The sequence below is a fragment of the Gymnogyps californianus genome, chromosome 20, assembly GCF_018139145.2.
Source record: "Gymnogyps californianus isolate 813 chromosome 20, ASM1813914v2, whole genome shotgun sequence".
Lineage (NCBI taxonomy): Eukaryota > Metazoa > Chordata > Aves > Accipitriformes > Cathartidae > Gymnogyps > Gymnogyps californianus.
In genome coordinates this window covers 8,511,505-8,533,087 of record NC_059490.1, presented here as the reverse complement: position 1 = coordinate 8,533,087, position 21,583 = coordinate 8,511,505, and the positions used below count along the sequence as shown (strand labels likewise).

At 41.1% G+C, this 21,583-nt stretch overlaps 1 protein-coding gene across 2 annotated transcripts; it reads right to left on the bottom strand.

Annotated features, from left to right (window-relative positions):
- Positions 1–214: 214 nt before the first annotated feature.
- AKAP10 (A-kinase anchoring protein 10) lies at positions 215–20,768 on the bottom strand. 2 transcript variants are annotated; one of them, XM_050908983.1, is made up of 15 exons: positions 20,648–20,765; positions 16,534–16,581; positions 14,022–14,204; positions 13,147–13,701; positions 11,565–11,663; positions 11,028–11,112; positions 10,561–10,684; positions 9,551–9,687; positions 8,297–8,441; positions 7,368–7,541; positions 5,079–5,188; positions 4,109–4,191; positions 3,462–3,514; positions 2,727–2,822; positions 215–1,636 (listed from the first exon to the last, which is right to left on the bottom strand). In XM_050908983.1, exons 1-15 carry the CDS (start codon positions 20,667–20,669, stop codon positions 1,631–1,633), a joined length of 1,920 nt encoding a protein of 639 aa, XP_050764940.1. In that variant the 5' UTR covers positions 20,670–20,765; the 3' UTR covers positions 215–1,630. The 2 variants fall into 2 exon arrangements, with proteins under 2 accessions (XP_050764940.1, XP_050764939.1); XM_050908982.1 differs by lacking the exon at positions 215–1,636 and having other exon boundaries at positions 2,605–2,822; positions 20,492–20,768.
- Positions 20,769–21,583: the final 815 nt, after the last annotated feature.

Here is a 21,583-nt window from a genome sequence, read left to right as displayed (position 1 = left end):
TTGGTATTTAGATAGAAATTGTTCTTATTTCACCACACTGCCATTAACATCATCCATTAAATATTAAGAAATGTGTGCAAATGTACCAAGGACAAACTGTTCAGGGGTTTGTTTCTTTTGTAAGCCCCTAAGACTCACATTTAAATAAAAAAACCAAACAAAAAACCCCACCCATGTAAAGTCAAAGCCCATCAAAACAGAAAATTGACACAAATTTTAATATTTATATATTTTAAATCAAAACACAATTAAATATAGTATGTTATAAGTACATGAATACTTGGGCATGAGAGAAATAAGAGGTGGTACATAGTACCAAAAACCTATACACAGCCTTTTTTGCTTTTTTATAGACAGTATCATGTGTCTCTATACAATCAAATATTGCAACAGAATAACACTTGCTAGTCAATCAAGATATTCTGAACATTGGAGATGATTTGAGTTCTTTGCAAAGTGATTTTTTTTGCACAAGTTTGAGGAAAAAAGCAATCATAAAACAAAAAACCCAGAATAGAAGTGTTGCATACTAAAAATGCAGCGATAACATAACAATGAGACGCTGAGTACTTTTGATACCCCACAAAATCAATTCACTGGGGGAAAAAAAAAAAAAAAAAAAGAGGTGCTGTGTAACACAGTGGCTTTTTTACTTAAACTAAAGGTGTTGCAAGTGTTGGCAATGTCAGGGAGAAGGCCAGAGGTCATTAAAAATTGTTTTTCTTTGTAAACCAAACATCTGGAATTAGATACTATGTTGGTTGGAGGACAACAAGCTATGGAGAATGGCAGCAATTACTTTTTTCCTTGCTCATGGGATGGAAAGAAAACGGAGCAGTCTACAGGGTACAGTCTCCCCAAAACGTGGGCTGCATTCGGAGCCGTGGCTCGGGAGCAGAGGGTTGCATGAGTGCAAGACTGGCTTTCGAGTCTGCTCTGTGTTAGACGCAGGGGATTTGTGTATGCAGGTGTAAGAGCTCGACAAGGAAGAGTTACACTGTCCAGGCTTTGCTCCTGATCATTCTACGCTGCCTTCAAAGTTAATGTAGTTATGAAGTAAAATACATTTATCTTACAGTTGAATATGTATCTATTTCAAGTAAGGAAAAAATAAAACTTAGAACTTTTTAGGTCATTCACTGCCAATGAATTCACCGTTTCAGGTTCACATCTCCAATGGCCAATGTTGGGCACACGCCCCATGGCCCTTCCAATTACGTGTTTAAAAATTACAAGTAGTAGAACTAGAAACTACAGCAAAACCTTCCCCTCCGTCGTGGCTTGTGTCCCATTCCAGATATTTTGCTTAAAAGTCTTTTTGAGACAGGGTCAAGTATTTGTGAAGCTGATCACAGTTTCTCAGTGACACGTTCATAAACTGCTTCTTCATCTGTTTAAAAACCATCATTTTTGTGAATGCCACATACAACAGGAAAAAGTGTTTCTTCACGCTCTACAGTGGAGGTACAGGATTGCTTCTTTTTAATTCTTCCTTATGAACGAGGGAGATTTCGGCGCTTGGAGTAACAGTGCTTTGTTTTTATTGGCTGTGTTAAAGAATCCACCAAAAGGGAAAGTTCACTCATTCTTGAAGCGGAAAACCAGATTTCCTGTTCTGGCATTTCTAAAATCATAGCTGGAAAAGGAAAAACAGGGTTAGAGTTCATTTTACCCCAAAACATACAAGGCAATTGCTCAACAGAAAGACATTTTGTGTTTAAAAATGTTGAAGCCAGGTATGCTTATGAGTTTGGGAGAGAGGAAAAAAAAAACCTAATCCCACAACACAACTTTCCGATTACTGTAACCATACTTGCTTAATTGAATCCAGAGCATCTGCAGTCACTTCATATTTCTAAATACTGTGCTGAGTGACCTTTTCATCTAGCCAGACTGGAATTGTATCATTTGCAGCCAAGCTATTAAGTGAAATCATTATACAAGTCATTTAACTATAACTGCTTTATTAAAAAAAGTTTCACATAGTGAAACTATGGATCCATCCGTTTGGGTCTAATAACTGGGCTTTGGCACACGTTTATCTTCAATAATTAAAAACAGCACAAGTTAATTTTTAAAAAGTCAGATGTACCAGATATTAACCTGGTAAACGGCTGTCGTCATTATTTCACAAAATCTAGCCGTTGCATCAGAACTGTTGGGTTTTTGGGGGTTTTTTTGTTTGTTTTTTTTTAAACAGAGAACATGTGGACTTGTACAACAAAGTGACTAAACAACAACACACAACACTAAAGCACTAGCCTATGGACGGGGCTACTGTGCCTTTTTCAAAGTGTAGACACAGCACCGCGTAAATTAGCACACCCAACAAGACAACTTTCCAGCTGTTGAGTTTTACCGACACTTTAGGCAAATATACCAGTATTCATTAACACGAAACAGCAAGTGTTAACTCAAATAAGGAATTACAGTATCGACACACAAATCACCCTTGTAACTAAGAAGGCAGTTTGTAAAGACTCGAAATGAACAAAGACAGTGTTAATGCTTGCACAGGAGAACCACTACAGGTGTCTGTTAAGAAATTCCTACATCATCATACGTAGGCTGAAACACTTCCAACCTTTGTTTCTTCATATCGTGCTACGCCAGTTTGAACATTTACCAGCGTGGGTTTCAGATGCACTAGGAAGGCAAGCAAGAGCTCTGCTCCTCCCACAGTCTGGCTTATGTCAGATAAAGACAGGCAGCTTCCACCCCCTCACCTTCGTAACCTTCTCCGAAGGCTGTTCACATTGCGCCTGCTGCATAACGTCATTGACTATCATCTTTGCTATCCTCCAAGCCATCTCTTCTTGAGCCTGCCGTAGGGAAAAAAAAAAATCCCAAAATACAGATAGCTTCAAATCCTTAAAATAAAAATACAGTCCTCTCAGCATAATTCACACGCTCAACCTTGGAGACGCGGTTAACCTTCACAACTCAGGGACTCAGAGTAACGTATCCTCCCTTGATGGAAATGCACCTGGTTTCCAAGTACAGCATTAACGTCAATTATCGTGAGTATTTATGGCTTGATGCAATTTCCAAGAGAGTTAGTGAAGTTTTTAGACTTATCTGTTGGGGCCCTGTCCAAGCCCCTCCGACGGGGAAAAATGCAGCCTGTAATCCATGTACAGTGGCCCCTTCACCGTAAAAAACAAAGAACAGCAGCACCTCCACTCCTAATTGTGGCTATATCTTATAACACCATAATAAGAAAAACCTTGACTGCAAGCACACAGTTAACCAGTATATTAGTTAAACCAGCAAGCACTGGCAAAAATCAAACTAGTTTCACACATGCATGCAACCAAATTATATTTAGCAGAGTCTCACAGTTCTTGTGGGTGCACCAGAAAGAGACTCAGAGAAGCAGCCAGGATTAAGAACTTCAATACTTCATTTCCCTAATCTACACTGTAAAGCAAGTCACAAGGACAACATAAAAGAGGACACACCTCATCTGTGTTTCCTTGAACCCATTTCTTCATTGCTTGTGAAAACATGGACCCTAGTTGAGATAAAAAACAGCAAGCAAGGTATATTAGCAAACTCTGTGGCACACCTCTATAAAAGCTAATTCCTTCCATCCTTCTGAAGGGTTTGCACTGCTGGCGTTAGAGAACACAGAAGAGTGGCATGAAAGACAAGGGATTACGTGGAGCCATGGTTCATTAGACGCTGAGCCCGAACCATTCCTCTTTACGAGAGCTGAAAAGCAGCACTAACAGCAGATCCCAAACTGGGTGGGAAGCATGTGGAGAGCTGAAGTTCTTTTTCATCTCAAGACCAAATCTTTGAAGGTTTGATCATCAGCTCAGCTGCTAGTGGCTTTCATCCCTGTCAGGTTCCATCGACAGCTCCAACTCCCACAGGCTGCTCAGGAGGAACTCCCAGGAGTTCAGCTGGACCAGAAAAGCAGAATTTGGACAGGAAACTGGGCCAGAGATGGGTTTTGCCTCAGCACAGGACAACCCCCTAAGCATCTCTATTTGGCTTAAAACAGATCTGGAAAGAGTCAGGAATCTTGCTTATCTTGACTGCAGTAAGGAAGAGAGCAGTTCTGCAGATGTTTACAGAAATGGAAAGAAAGAGGAAAGCCAACCTTTTGATTTTTTGACATCAGGCTCTGGTTCAGATTCTCTGATAAATTGTCCCAGGTCACTGACTCGTCCAAACGTCATCTTCCTGAAGAGAGGAGGAGTAAAAGAACCACACAGGTTACCCAGAGAACTCTGGCATTATGGAAAGCTACCAGTCAGGAAAACAAAAAAGCCACCAAAATGAAGACTCTAGTGTCAGAAGACTGGCATTTTACCAATTACCACCTCTTCCACCTAAAATTGATACACTGGGAAAAATCTCCCACTCTTCTCACGTATCTGAATTCAAAGTATATCTTAAAAATTCTTCTAGAAACTAGAAGCAGGCAAATGCTTCAATGACTCAATCACGTAATTCCAACAGGCAGTGCTAGCAAGTGCTCTACACTATCATAAAAACACGTCATTAGGGAGAGAACAGATTACAGTACCTAAAAGGACAGAAGACTGGTATGCAATAGAAAAGCAAGGTAGCTATAGAAACAAAGAATTTCTGTATGAGACCCACAGAGCAGAAGAGCTTTATAACAAAGAGCAACTTAGAAACAGAAGAATAGCTGTGCAATCCGCTAAAAGAAATGAAGTGTAAGCCCTTCTCTACCATGGGGGTAGGGAGAAATCAAAGTTGCACATTACAATATCAAAGGCATCTGAGCTTATTCTTTCCTGTTCCAACCCCAAACAGGAACTACTTAGCTGTATTTTGGAGTCAAAGAGGAATAATAACTAGGAGAAAGAGAAAAACCAATTGGAAATATTTTTCTGGCTGCCATTCTGGTCAGAGAAACATTCACTATGACATTGGTGTTAAATCACACTATTGAAATAAATTTACTGTCAAATATTGAGACATGTACTAAGATTGCAATATCTTGCATTTATGCGTACTCTCCATGCAAGAGGACACAGCAAAAACGAAACAGAGGTGAAACACGTAACTAGAAAGAATGAGATACACTGAATGAACCTTACCCTGCATATGTTCGTTGATATAAAGACTCTGGATCCAGACTTGCAGCATCTACAATTATTGCTTCATCAAAATTTTTCAGGATTTTAACATTAGCCTTTTTGACATTGGACTACAAATAAAAATTCTAAGTATTAGTGCCCAATGCAGACAACTAATAGCTTCTTAACAAAACTGCAATTTTAGTGCTTTTACACTTAGATAAACCTCCATAAAGTCTCTAAGCAAGCATAAAAGAAGTAGAGAGCATCTACGCAGCGATGAATTCCTAACTCAGTATGACATTGTTTTTAAACAGAGGATGATAAAGTTATATGAACAGAGCCAAAGACACAATGTACAGGTCAGCATACGTATGTGTAAGGACTGCTGTCTAAGCATTATCAACCGAACAGATCTGTGTGCACATGCAAGTTATTTGTTTGTGAGTACGTAACGCTGAACTACCTCAAAAGCTGCAGCAGCTTCACTCAGCCCTCTCGTGCACTTGGTAAGCAATTCCCAAACACACTACACTTCCCCCATACACAGAGAACAAACATTTATCTTTTGGCCTGGAGTATTTATATAAGATTATGAAAAAAGCCAAGGAAACATTAGAGCAACAGCAGGGAGAGCACAAATGCACAGCAATCTATTAGTACCTTAACACAGAACAGAAACATTTATGGCAGCTGCCTTGCAAACCCCTTTCCTGCTGCTCTGCGTAAGTGCTGTTCTTTATGCAAAAATATGCAGAGACCCAGAGATTCTCCTATTCAGATAAGTAGGAATGCACACCACAAAATGCAGCACTTCATCTCCTAAATTGTCCAAGCAAGCCAACTACCAGCAGCTTCTCCTGCTCAGACTACCAAGCAGCAGGATATTTCAAGAACACAGATTTTATTCCCCACTTTGCAACTAGGGGGGAATATTCCCCCTCTAGTTGCAAATTAGGAGGTTTAAAAATATTACAAGCAGGTAGTACAGCTTCCAAGTTGCTTGAAACACAGTACATCAATAATGTTGGTCTAGATACTGGATTTAAAACCCATGGTAGCACTGCAGCATTCAATAAAAGCAATTCAGCCAGAAGCAGTTCTCGCTTAGCTTTTCTGCTCTCAGCTGGGCTTGCAGTTTGCAAGCTGACCTGGTTACAGATAAGCTAGAATCTGCTTATCCTCTCTTCTTTCACATCTGAATTAAGCAAAGCTAGAATTTTTGGAACAGACAACTCTTGGTTAAAAACACATCTCTGACACTATTGGGATGGTTTCAGAGCGTAATGAGCTCCACTGCCCGTTTCTGAGTCTAGGCCCACACGGGAACACAGCTCTCAAAGCGGCACCACGAAAGGCAATAAAAAAGAAAGATGCTGGCCCGCAACCAGGGCACCGTGCAAAGCAAATACACCGTGCACATTTCCCAATGACTCTGGAAGGGTAAGAGAGCCGAAGGAGCCCAGTCACATTCTCGTTTCTACAGCGAAGCAGCAGCCACACAGCTCTAATCATGCTTAACGAATGATGAGAATGCCTTACCCAGCAATGGACTTTTTTTATGCTCAGCTTTACATCAAACTATATACATGCAAACGAAATTCAGGTATCACCCCCCAGCTCAAAGCACCTTGGTGGTAATATAGTAAAGTGTCAGAGCTCTCTTTTTGGAAAGGTCAGGAGTCTGGCTGTTTTCTATCAGACCAGCAAGCTTGAGGACGACAGTAGGGAAAAGTCTGCTGAGACAAACTAGCAAACACCACCTGGCCAGGTATTAACTGTCATTGTTCTATGTTTGAGTAGATAGATGCCTTAAACCCTAGAATGGAGTGTACTCTTCCAGACAGACAATCTGGCACTTTAATAGGACTGAGCACACAAAACTTGCATATTTAAGTTCTATAGCATATTCACAAGTGTCAATTTTTGCCTAAAGTTCTAACTATGGTATTGATCAAAAAAAGTGTTATTTCTAATAAAAAGCATTCTTAAATGTTATGGCACTGCGAAACAGTCTTCAGTGAATATTAACAGCTTAATAAAAATGTAACTTTGATGCAAAGAACTAAAAGCAGTACAAGGCTTTGGGTACAACAAATATGACAGACACCCTGCCATGCCAATACTGTTTGTTTAAACTTAGCAGCAGGTAGACTAAACATGTCCTAATATGACATAGGCTTTAATGTTAAAGTGGAACAGGAAGCTTCAAATTACAAGACATTTTCTTACAGGGTATGAACTTTGATATTGATACAGAAAAGTGATTGCAGCATTTCCTATAACAGAATCAAACCAAGAAACTCATACCTGGGAGGCAGAGCCATCCGGGCCCCCTATAGAATCGCTATCGGGAGAGCTACCGGGCCCATGAATACTCAGTGCAATATTCCCTCCTGGAAATTCATCTCCTCGTACTGAATGGATGAGATCATTCAAGTATTTGTAGTAAAGGTTGCTGGACAAGAAACCAGGTAAAAAAACCTGAGAGACAGAAGAAGGAGTCCTCTTTAATCAAGGCTGGTCTGCACAATTACTGTAGATCGTTTGCAGAACAGAAGGGACACAACACACAAACACCTCCGTCCTTGTGTAGATGGTACACAAGTAAAAGTGTCCACACACGGAATTATTCCGGATTAGCAATTGCATTGCTTTTAATTTGAATCCTACTGCAAAATGAACAAAAATAACTGCGTATTAACCAAATCCTCCAGTAACTGGAACTGAAGTTCAGATTTCCCCCCCGCCCCCGAAAAGCCTGACAACCCAATAGGCTTACAGTTATTTTGCTATGCTGTTCAAAAATCATCTGCAGCTCCAGAATCAAATCATTAATCTCTAGTATCCAGGTATCCCAGAGTTGCACTATTAGCCACACCACTGGTATTAGACTTGCAAACAACTGCTGCCAGCAGGAACGAAAATTTTCTAAAGATATATAATAAGCTGTTGATAGCAATTCACATGGGAGGAAATTCTGTTACTTCCATTAAAATGCAATAATCACCCAAGACAAACATTTCACACAGAATTAACAAAAGGGTGGTATCTTTTCAAGTCAGGCTGGGGAAAATAGTCTAGTCAATTTTACTAAAGCTGTTTGTTTACTGACTTCCTGTTTACCTAGATAATAGAACAGGACAAATCAGAGATGCTGAAGGGGACACTTGGCACGCTGCAGAATCTCCACATCATCTTTACTAACTGCCAAAACCTTTCTGAAGAAGGTATCTCACCGTCTCCATAGTAGTCCACGCCTGCCGTAAGGGAGTAGTGAAACAGTTAGGGAGAGGACCGCCTTCCCTGCAGATGTTGGATTCAATCTCTAACCTCACCGAGTCATCAAACCCAAGAGGATGCGTGGCTTGAAGGGAGAAGTACCTGCAGCACCGGACAGGGGAAGACGACAACACAAAAGGATTTGCAAAACTTTGCAGGTGATTAGTACCCACCCTTTCCGCCGAAGATCATTAATTATGCTGCAGCCTCTAGATGGTGTTGGCTTCAAAAACATACATAGAACTGAGCCTCACTCACTACAGGGGAAGAAAATCCCCAAGTCACAGAAACATTTTTGATAAAGCCTTGCCCTGAAGATACAGATAAAAGAAACAGAGCGTCATGTGACTACTGATGAGCAGAATCTTACACACACAGCGTTGTAGCAGGGAAGCAGGAATGAAGCAGGAAACACCCAGAACTCTGAAGCAGCGTTTGCTCTACTCAGCGCATCACTGAACACTGAATTTATGGATGGAGTGGGGGGATGACTGATGGAAGTCAGAGTGAATTGTTTGCTTCCTCTCCCATTCTTATTTCCTACTAGGGTAATAACTCAACAAGCTTGTGGCAATGAGTCTCACACTTAAGCTTAAGAACAAACTTTTTCCGGAAGCAGTTTTGATGTCTGTCTTCCAGTTGCATTATTGCTAAGGTGAAGCACAAAATAAAGGAAAAAAGTTACACTACTGAGAGTGAGAGGGAAGTCTGATATTAAAAGGGATCTGATCACTTCCTTAAAAAAAGGAAAATATTTTGAAACACTAACCACAAGCACTATTTGGCTTTTACTATGTATGATAACAGGTCCTACAGCCTACTTTAAACGGGTAACAGTATCTAAACCTTAAGGTTTTTCTACAGTGATGCATCTGCTATTAAGTTTAAATCCTTTACATTTTCAAATGGCAACCAATTGGCTTTGATATTTCACGACCAAACATCAACTCAAGCAATCAAGTCTTGAAAATTCTGAATTGTGTTTAAGAATGGAGTCCTTGTAAGGATTTTCTCCTCATGTATACAGAAAAATTTTCAAAGTTCTTGTGTGCATACACATCGAAGGCCACCTTAATAAAATGCATTTCAGCATAACAGTGCAAGACAGCAGAGCTATGGTTTGAAAGACAAGTTCCTTCTGCATAGTGCAAAACAAAACTACAAGCACAAAATTAGAGCTTCAGAAACAAATAACTGTTGAACTCCCTCACTTGTCATATAAAATCATGGCATCATTCTGTGCTTCTTGCCCATCATACTGGCCTTTTTTGGCAGCAAGTTGAGACTGGAAGTTATCTGCTGCCAACCAGAACTGCAATACATTAACTGCATCTTCCTTCTCCATGTACTGGAAGGGAAATTAAAAAAAGAGGAGAAATTAAAGAAGTTTTAGCAAGAAACTTTTAATAAGCATAGACAAACCTGCTCCTTCCCATTTAAAACAAGAAACATAGTCCGTATATTAATGATGCAAAATTGTCATCAGGTCATATAAATATTCTGAATTTTCAGATACAGTGTTGCAGACAGATTTAGTTTGTTTAAAAAAAAAAAGAAAGAAAAAAGAACTTCTGACATTTCTTTTCTGTACTGATTTTCACATTTAGTTTCCAAACAACTATTTATTTGTATCGTACCAAAGACAGAGGAAACACTATTTTCATGCTATGCTTAGCTTACATTGAACTCAGCATATTGTCTCAGCTTCCCAGCTTGCTGTTTCAAACGACATTGGCTTGTCAGACTATCAGGACAAGTATTTTACCACTAACAGATGATTCCCTAAAGGTATAGGGCCCCACAACTGTAGAATCATACATTTAGCCTACCACATTCCAATCTGGTATCCTCTCTACGTAAAGCTAGTGAATTACTTGTTATCTGTAAGAATGCTTAAGGCTATCAAAGTCACTAATTCATTTGGCAAGATTAAGATGACTACGTCAAAGCTTCTACAAAGCAAAGAGACACTTAGAAGCACTCACTAACTGGAGAAGATATGCACAAATACTCATTCTACAACACGGTGTACAGGTTTGAACATTTGAAATAGTTCTACACGTGGGCAGGAAACGACTCAATGCATTTTCTCCCAGAAAAAGATACACCTCATCTTTGTTATTATATTTGAGGTGTCTTTATTAGAGCCATCAGGGGATGATTAGTTTTTTCCATTTGGTAGAAAGGAATTAGAAAAGCAAACCCAAAACCTAACACTCACCTCAGAGAAATAGAACAGGGCTGATTCACAGAAAAGTATGTCAGCCAGATAAACAGTCCCACTAGTCAGCACCTCAATCTGATATTTACAGAAATGATGACTTCGCAAAAATTCACTAAAGTGCCTGCACACAGATAGAATAACAATTAGTTATTCAGGGTCAACGGCATTCAAGGCACCTTATGAACCAATTAGTTCGTGCCCCAGAAGTCTTTTACTTTCAGTCAGATAAAAGCAAAACAAGCAAGAAACGGTGCAGGTTTACAAATGACACAAGAAAGATATACAGAATGCAGTAATAGCATGCACACACAACTTCAGCAAGTGACCACAAGAATGGATTTGGAGGAAGAGATCTGAGCAGTTTCAAGAGTGATTACAGTTATGCCTCCATAAACTTTTTTAACAGAACCACCTTTTGCCAAAGGACAATAGACACAAGAAGCCAAACCATTCAAGCAACTTACTCTTGTTCCATTGCATTAAACACTATTGACTGTGCTGTAACAAAACAGTTAGGATCCACTTGTCCATCTTCCCCACAAATCTTTGCTGCAAAGAAAGACCAGGTTAATTTTAACATGCATTTGGCTGATCAAGCTGAAAGACATGAGTGATGACTAGTTAATGAAAAATTGCAGTTCAAATCTACTAGACTCAGCTGGTTCTGACTGTGCAAAAAGAGCTTTTAAAGTACTGCAGATAGCTGAATGATAATATTACGGCTAAAATATTTGATTGAGACTCAAATCTGGACTCCCTCCATAACGACCAGGAATTCTTTCACTAATTTAAGCAAAGTCTCTGAAAGTTCTTCTGGGGATACTGCACAGCACTACTGAAAGGTGAGATCCACTGATACTTGTAACGTGATCTACTATCTTTTTATAAATGACTTTAAAATTCATAAAAGTAAAAAGAAATATGAGTGTGTGTGGTATTAAAGATACATTTTTATGGGGAAGGAGGAAGCTCTGAAATGAGTAGGCAGTATACATTCTTACCAACTATGTCATTTCTCATTGCTTCTGTAATAGGTATTGGTTTAGCAGCATCTGGAGAAATATATTTGGTAAAAGTACTAACTGCATCCCGTTCTATACCTACAAGGAAGAAATACAGAATCAAACTTTGAATGCCTTGGCATAGGTCTAAACCGAGGAGTGAATAACAAACGTCTGCTCTTCAGAAAAGCAAGTATCTAATTATCAGCGACAAGTTTCCTTCCCATGAAGCTTTCAGTCCACTACTCGATACTTTGCTACTGACAAGCTACAGTGACTGTGTTATCTCTAGCCAGGTCACAATAAGCCCAGCATGGACTGACTAGTGAGATGGAATAAAGCAACGTAGCTCTGAATTCCCTACCACCAGACAAGACAGCACCCTCTTCCTCAGCTGCACACCTTAGTCCCAGAAGTAACACCTTTCTGGCAAGAACTGCAGTGAAGTTCCCAACTTCTAGCTCTCATCATAGAGAATATAAAACACTTGCATTATCAAGGAATTAAAAGGAAAAAAAAAATAATCTTAAAATGGGATGCCTCAAAACAAGATGTAGGCTTTACATGTCATCTTTTGAGAGCTGGGACACTGCTCTGGAAGAGAGAAAAAAATTATACTCCAGACTTCTCAGATTTCTCAAAAAGTACCTAGTACTTTCAAATTCTTTTTAGACGTCAGAAAGCAGAGGTGCTTTTCATGACTAAAGTATCATGGCGTTTGTTTAAGCTACTTTGGGGCTGAGGTTATGTATTGTGGAGGTACATGATAACTAACTATATGAGAAAGACAAACAGCAAGAGAAAGGGATGCAACACAAGGAAACAGTTGGGCAAACAAAAGGAACCAATATGAAGAAAGGAGTGTTTCCTTTTTGTCTGCAGACTTGCACAAATGAGGGAGGACTGAGTAGATGTGAAGTAGAGAAACAGGTTACTGTGCATGTAGCTTACTACCAAAAGTAAATATTTTAATTTTATCCTTACTTCCAGTAGCCTCTGAAGAGGTGGAATCCAAATGAGAACAAATCAGTTACAAGGGGAGGAACTCTATCAAATAAATCCAAGAATAAAAACAGTACGTTCCACACAAAAATCTCTACAAGTCTCTTGTAACCATTACTTATGTCATTTTACGTGATACAGGATATTTACCTTCCGTGGAAAGTTAATTATCAATTCTCAGCCCCATCATCCAAATTTTCTGCAATTCTTTTAAGCTGGGATGGGATGGGTGAGGGAAGAACGGGACATTGCAATGTTCATCTTCATTTCTTAAGATTATACATGTAAGAACAGAAGTAACCTAAGCTTATTAGAGTACATAATGATTTTGAAGTCTCTTCAGCAGCATATTTATTTTTAAACAACCAGACAGTCAAACAATACATAGCTCAAACTGACCACTAGCTTATACAGCAAGTTAACATTACCAATACACAAAATTATTTTCTTCCTCGCAACATTGTATCATACTTACTAAGAACACGTGAGAACCGAGGCAGCTCACCGCACAGAGCAAGCAGCAGCTAGTATGTTTCCCATCTCCCCACCTTTTTAAAGAACGGGAACACGTGGTACTTACTTTTCATGAGTTTTCCTGACAAGTCTTTTAGTGCAGAGGAGGGGCTGTTTCTATTTGATACTGTAAGCCTGGAAGATTCTTGCTGATCAGCTGGAACAGAATGGGTCCCTGTCTCAGATTTTCTTAGACAAAGAACACCGGTATTATCACTCTCCTGACCCAAGAGCACGTGGTTCTGGCTGTTGCTAGTTCTGTCGTTCTTGTCCGAAGCCACTGGCTTGGTCCTGAGCAGATGGACTGTGCTAGAATCCTCCAGTCTCTCCTCAAGCAATCCAGTTGGAGAAGACGACGCCATTTCCTGCTGTTTTGAGGGTGACACTGGCTCTGCCAACGAACTCTGCTTAACTGTGTTCAGGCTATGTGCTCTTATACGGGACCATGTGGTGGAGTGGAAGCTTTCAGCCTCTAACCAAAACTTAACCAAGTGTTCCATTCTGCGTAGTTCCATAAACTGGATAAAATAAGGGAGGGCTACATTGTCCTGCAGAACTTGTTCAAGGGTCTTTGAAAGGCTTGATTTGGTCTCTTGAGCCTGATAATTCAGACACGATCTGCCTGAAGAAAAATATAAAGGGAATGACTCCATATTGTACTACAGACATGGGTATTCGATACAAAAATGTCCTGCAACGCAACTGGTGAAGAGACGATTCCAACATAGCAGTGGTACACAAAGTAAAGGAACCTCTTCACAAACAAATGTACTGTCCCCATTGAAAACCCTTCTAGGGTAACACAGACGCTATTGTAACAGCAGTCAAATTTTTTAATTACCTAATCTACTCGCCTGAAAACCAAAGGATGGTGAGCATACCACTAATATACATAGAATAAAAATAAACGTTGACGTTATTATAGAGCTGATGAAGCCTTACCTAAGTCTCCAAAATGAGCAGCTTCCATGTGACTTGGCTGCTTCTTAAGGGCAGCTGTCCGACTGCTAGAAAAAGAGTCCATGTTGGCAGAGATGGCATTAATTGCCACATGGCTTGGTCCTGCAGCCTCCAGCAAGGCATGATTTCTAGTGCTTCTTTGAGGGGAATGTACTGGTATTGGAGCTGGAATCAAGACAGGAATGATTAAAAGACAAGGATCCCAAGACCTCTTCTAAGAGGTATCCAATGCTAAGCACCCCAAGATATGCCAGAGAGTTTGAAAGAGTCAATCTTATTAAAAACCTCTTTGTACCACTGTGTGTCATCTTTGATCAAGGGTCTGATAAGAGTAAAGACCACAGAAATAAACAAGTTTTATTACAGCAAGAACAAACTCACTTCCAATAGACCAGTGGTACCCACCCACCTATATTTTCCTTATTCAGTAGCTAATCAAAAGACGCCAAGTCTAAGTTTACACGTGAAATATTATTCCTGAGTCTTCCTACTTCCTTGATAACTGCTATCGTAACAGCTTAATACTTTGTCAACAATTCAGTTCAGTTGCAATGTTCTTGCCAATCCATTTCCATACCTTTTTGAAGGCTAAAATGTGTTACAAAATCCTGAACTACACAGCTATCTGTGAGTTTTAACAAGAATATTTTTCAAAAATATTTTCTTTGCCTCTATTTGGTTTTAAGAGGAAAAAAGCAATAAGGAAGTATCTCTGATGAAACCCAGGTTATAAGCCTTAACCTCCTCTAGCTGTTTTAGAACACGGCTGGCTATTTGAGCTCAAAGAGAACAAAGAACTTCCTCACACAAAACTCTGCCAGTGAAAAAGCATCAACTAATTGTTAATTGATGACAAAGCTGAAAAAACAGAACATGCTCATAGCAGGTTCAAAAGCTCTCAGGAAATTGCATTTGATTAGGATGTCATGCAAGGACATCTTACACCTCCGACTCAAAAATAAAGCAAGTCAGATGACACATTATCTCAGCACACTACTTCCTAACTATGTGTTTCATCAAGGTGTCAAGCAACTTGGTTTTGATGACTTTCACACTGCATAACTTTATTTTTATTCACAATTTTATGACACATGATGACAGAAGTTGACAACTTCACACTTGCACGTCACGGTAACAGATACCTTAGGAGTAACGGTATAGGAGAGTTAAAATGTTTAAGTTATTGCAAAGTGTTTCTCCAGTTGCAGTGTTTGGTACCAGGACACCGCTTGCTGCCTCTTACAAAGCCTTTGGTATTTAATACCAGCAATAACAGAGAAAACACATTTTTTTCCGAGGCCAATAGATGGCAGCCAGTTGCTTGGCTGATGACAGCAACTGGGGAAACTCGGCGGAGGCTACTCATGTAGAACCAGAGCCACACTCCTCATAATGGTTTAGGCTTTTGTGAATTAGAGTCAAATTTAATTTTATATTACAAACATTTGAGGAAAAATTGTCCTACTTAATCTAAGGATCAAACACTTGTTCCAAAACCTCCAGATAGCACTACATCGCTAACCTAACATCATACAGATCATGGAATAGCTGCGTGCCAAACTGGAAAGATGCTCTGTTTGCAGCAGCTCACAGTCTGCAATACAATATATTTTCAAATTTATTTTTATTTACACGGTCACCATACCGTAGCCTTTTCCTGGTAAACTCTTTCAGCTAGTCATCGGAAGTCGTAGTTGCACTGAAATCACAGTGTGTGCTATTAAATGGATGCAACTTACTGTTTCCTATATTTGATTTGAAAGACAGACCACCAAGGCGAAAAAATCCTTTAATTTTCTCTTGATATCCAGAAAACACATTAACAAGTACAGAAACAGGATTTTGTCTGAGGATATAAAAGTAACAGATCAGCTTCACACAAATTACCTCACCTCCTTTTAGCATTGCAATAAAAACTGACAGGATAAATAATCTTGTTTTCCCACCGTTTATAAACTTCCTTCCCATCAAGATTTTTTTTCTCTCCTAACAGATTTAGCAGCAAGATTTCTGTATCACATGGAGCAGCACTAGAATAGCTATTCATTCTGACCAAGATTCAGATCTTCAGTCTCACATCAGTCAAAGTTAAATCAGACACTGGCAGCTTCTTTTGCAAATTAGACACAGTTAAGCTGCATTTTCAAAACTGCAAAGTACACTACATGTAAGCAAGAAACTTTAAAAGCAATTTGTTGCAGATAAGGAATAACCACTATTTGCAAGGTGACTGAATTGCACGATCACTTTGAATTAAAGCTCATGTCTGACATAATTTAATAACACTCTGTACTTACAGATTCAGCAAGATGACTAGGAAAGATTAGTTACTATAAATACTCAGAAACAGAATTAAGTTTTGGGTTTGTTTTGTTTTTTAAGGCATATATCACATCTGCGCTCAGTCATAAGGAAATTATGCCACTGGTTAAAATACAAATGGCAGATGATATTAGATATCTGAATTTATAGACAAAATAAATATTGATCTTACTTTTAATTGCTTTCACATCTGTGGTCTTTTCTTGTTCTTTGCCTTTCACTGTAAAATACAAAGGAAAATGTTAATGCTCTTTTGGGTGACTAGTGGCATTTACCAGAGAACAGACATAAAATTCCCAACTTCAGCAAGTATCAGAGGCAGATGTAAACTATTTTGTTAGAACTGATCTCTCTTATTTAAATCTGCACATCTAGTAACAGACAGAGGCTTTCAAAGCTTTTGTGTTGGTTTACTTTCAAAAGCAAAACCTTATCTGTGAATTAAGTTCAATGAAATACAGTATGTTAAAATTAACATTGAGAAAGATGCTTGCTGTCTACATGATTAAAGCAAGGCTACATTCAAGGTTACTTTAATAAATCACATTAACTGGAAAGAATGGGATAGATGTGTTTTAAGTGTAGGGCGCTGGCAGATGCTTTCTATGAACTAGAAATCACACTTCTAAAAACAACATCTCCCTTGTATTCCAGGAAGAGCAGTGCAACACACACAGCCGAAGAGATGTACATGGAAGCAGCTCCATGAAGCCAGAGCCAGCCCATGACTCCTCAGTCATGACGGATATCACAGAAATGTTCTGGAAACACACTGCAAATAGTTAATTCTCTCACAAATAATATTGCTTAACTATCATCAAACCTATGGCAAGCAACTGATGGGAAGACGATAGTTTAAAAAAAGTTGTGATGCAAAAGCAATTTTTTTGTTATTATTTTTTAAAGGAAGCTCCTAAAGGAAGTAAATGAGGAGATTTGTTTAAAAAAAAAAAAAGGAAACCAAAGGAGTCCATAAACAGTATGGCATGAGAAACAAATCAAGTGGTGACACTGAAGAACACGATCTACTAGCAAAACCTTCTCTGGCTGCTTCAGGCTTGGATTATTACTACAAATAGGTCATCTTTGAACACCAATTGTGGAGTCCTTCCAAACGTAACCACAAATCATAACCCAGCACAATCAAACATTTACATCACAAAACACAAGCAGATTACAAAAAAAAACCCCAACCTTTCCTACTCTGACCTAAGTATTTTAAATATTTTAAAGGGAAACTTCGGTCTCTGGTTACATAATTGTCCTGCACGGTGGCGGCTGCAGCACTGCCGTGCTGCCAGCCTTCACTGCGAGAAGTATAAACGTTGCAGGTCTGTGAATTGGCAACTCAGCCTGTAAGATTTAAGCCAGCAGCTAGCACATTCCCTCTCTGACAGACAGGTTTAAGCCTCCATTAAAAGAGCTTTTTTCTTTTAAAACTGAACTCTTGCAGCCAGATGCAGCTGTGAACAGTGAGAATAACCAGCTTTTACATAACCGAGGGTGTGCTGATATGCAGGAGAAAAAAATCATTGAAAAAAATCCGCATGTCTGAAGTAACACTGAGGTACAACTGGAACGAAGCAATCTCTATACAGTATTACGAACCTTTGTCTTTCCAAAATTATTCCAATAGTTGATTCATCAAACTGATTCCTAACTATCAGCAATGATTCCTGAGTTTCAACAGAAGAGTCCTCCATAAGCCTATTTTCAGTTTAAATACGTCTGTTCCTTCTTACCAACTACTCAGTTCCTCTCTGTCTAATTACCTACTTATTACTGGTAACACAGACTCCTGGTTCATGTTCCTAACCTCTTTATACACAGGCTTCTTTTGTCCCCATCAGCTTCACGCAGAACAAAATGAAGTAGGTAACAGCAGAGGACAAAAGAAAACTCCTATACATGACAAGACCAAATCTTAGAGAGTGAAGTTTCACTAAAGGAAATTACTTTCACTTTCCTCAAAAAAACGGATGTCACTTGGTGTCTGTGTGAAGCCAGAGAGAAAACTGCGGTACATGATGACCAAGGCCTAAGACTTTGTGAGAATTTCCAGTAGCAAACCCCATTCACAAAGGAGTAATGCATCAAACCGACGCAAGCCGGCCACGTGACATTTGAGAATTTTAATTCACATCTTGAAATACAGAAGAATGAACAAACCTAAACTGTTCACACATGTACGTGTACAAAAAACAATATAAGACTTCAGAGCTCAGCCAACTAGTAGGACCGCGTACGTTATTTCCAAGATATCCCTAGTGAATGAGCATGTAGTCTGGCTGTTTCATTGATAACAATTTCATAATCTGCCCTCAAGCACCCAGCTGCTGGTTCAAATGTTAATTTCTCAACCTATTACCCACCCTCAGTCTTCTAGATTTTTATTTTAAGGCCCATGCTAAAAAAAAAAAAAAATTCACTATTGTTTTTGATTTTTCTACATGTTAGTAGTCTTATGATCCTTACTATGATTTAATTTTGGAAAATTGTTTTAATTTTTACCCAATGCAATATCCTCTTAAACAACAGTAGCTCACCCCAAGAATGCTGATGCTTTTATAGGGTTTTAGACTGCATGTGTCTAGTCTACAGTGTTTTATCATAACCCTTATTTTGTTGCTTTTCTCCCAGCCGCATAGTTTAAGATCTCTAAAAGCCAGTATCTAAAATGGAGATTATACAAAACAGTATTATTTTATGTACAACCCAGCTTACTTCTCTCCTCTCCTTAACAGTTCTGACAGTGCTTCTCTGACCAAAGATCCTTTAATCAAAGTAACACAAACAGATACTCCATTAGACATTTCTTTATTTTCTCCCTGAGAAAGTTTTTGCCAAAGCTGGACATTGTTCCTATGATTATGCATCAGGATGGAACATCAGCTCCACAATTCTCTTCATCAACGAAGCAGCAGAAGCTATTTTTGAGCAGTTTATAAGCAGTATGAAAGTTTTATTCTACAGCTCAACATTAGTATGTAAACATCCAAAAAAGGATTATGGCACTTGCAAAACCTTCAGTGGACTTCAAGAGTCTTCAGAACTACTAATATGAACACAAGTTTAAACTCATTTCTTCCAGCACTACTGCACTAACCTCTATAAAAAATGAAATTTTCAACGCTGCTACTTTGGCTGAGCAAGCTTACAAGAGGATACATCAGTCAAGAGCAAAAATATCATCTCAGATAATACGTTCTTTCTTCCTAACTTACAGTCTTGCCTCCCAAGACGTACATCTTGGGCTTTAGTAACCGAGAAATGCTTTAGGAGAGCGTTGTAGCAGCCACTGCTGGAAAAGCGCTGGTCGTGTTGCTTGAACTACAGCATTACGAGATAACAGAACTACTTTCCCAAGAGGCCCTTCCTAAAAGGTGCCGCTTTCAACAAAAACCACTCAAACCACATATCGTGCAGATTGAAAGTGCACTACACCACATTTCATCACAAGCTGTAGAACAAGCGCCTTCAAAATGTTTCACTCTCAAAGAACATTTGAACTATATCCATTTGTGCTGTAGGAATATTACAAAGATTTCAGGAGTCCTAAATTTCAAATCTTAGCTTGTGCTCCATAACACCAACAAACGTATTACAAAATAAATTGTCAATGACTCCTTTGGCTTTTACGAAGAACTCAGTGCGATGAGGTCCCTCTTTCAATTAGGGTTTTTAGCTCCCGCTCTAACATACGTAGCCTATTATATTTCTGAAACCTTGTATATCAGCATTGTGAAAAAAATATTCTGTAAACAGTTAAAGAGGCTCAAAAATTGCACGAGGTATGAGACATGTCATGCCAGCCCACCGAACTGCACAAGCCCCCTGTTTCAGAACTGCTAAGCTATATTCCTCCCGTACGGAAGAAGGGTGGAAACCGTGCGAGCGCTGCAGCTACAGCCGCTGCCAGAGCCGCCCCGGGAAGGACGGAGGCTGCAGCCCGGCGTTCACCACGGCCCGCAGCTGGGGCTGCCCGAGGTCACTGGGGGAGCCCCGATCGCAGCCGACACCCCCAGATCCCGCAGCAGCGATCCCCGCACAGCCCCGGCCCCCCCCCCGACCTCTTCCCCGAACCCTGAGGGAGGAAAAGGGCCCCGTCCCCGGGAGGTGCCGGGACTGACCGTCATTTGCGGGGAGCCCGCTCCGCAGGGGCCGAGCTTCCTCTCGGGGCCCGGTCGCCGTCCCCGGAGGGGCAGGGCCGGGGCCCAGCAGCCGTGCTGGGGACGAGGCCGGCAGCCGCCCCTCAGCCCCGGGCCTCCCGCCCGCCGCCCCCCTACCTTTCCGCCTGAAGAAGGACATGGTGCCGGGTAGGGGCGAGGCGGCCGCTGGGGAGGGGGGAAGAAGGGGAGGGAGGGGGCGAGGGCAGCGAGCCGGGCTCCCTATGAATGAGACTCCTTCCTCCGCCCGCCGCCTCCTCTCCCTCCGCCTCTTCCTCCCGCGGAGGCGCCAGCGGCCGCCATATTGTCAACAACCGCCCCGCTCCCTCTTCCGGGCAGCCGGCGGCCCGCCAAGCATGACGGGATGTGGCCGCGGCCCCCGCCTCACTCAACATGGCCGCCCCGGCGTCGGGCAGACCAGCCAATCCGCGAGTAGGGGCGGCCATCTTGGATGAGGGCAAGAAGCTCACGGCGGGGGTGTCCACGGCGGGGGTGGGGGGGAGGCCGGCAATCTTTGATCAGGGCTAGGGGCGCTGGGCGGAGTGAGGCGCGGTCGGCCATGTTGGATGAGGGCAGGAGGGCCTCGAGGAGGTGTTTTGGGGACGCTCCGGCAATTTTGGGCACGTCCCGTGGGCTAAGGGTGACAGCCTGCCCTGGGGACAGGCGACAGCGAGCGAGGGACAGGAGGGACCGGCATGGCAGGGCCGGCGAGAGCCGAGGTGCCCTGTGAAGCGCCCTGGAGACCTCCGAGACGTAGGCCCAAAATGGCCCCTTTGGCCACAGGGGCTGGGGCAGAGGAGACCGACAGCCCGACAGACCCCACATCAGTCTGAGCATTGGCGTGGGGACTCTGCAGTCCCAGTGAAGGCAGCCACAAGCTGCTGGTCCCCGTCCGAGCGAGGCCCTGGTCCCTAAAGGCAAAAGGCCATCCCCGCCCTGCATGAGGTGCGCGGTGGCACCGGTCGGTGCATTCGTGTGGTGCCAGAAATGCGGCGGGGCTTCCTGCAGCTCTGTCATTCCATCCACTGGTAACCAGAAAACCCTGCCAGGCAGCAT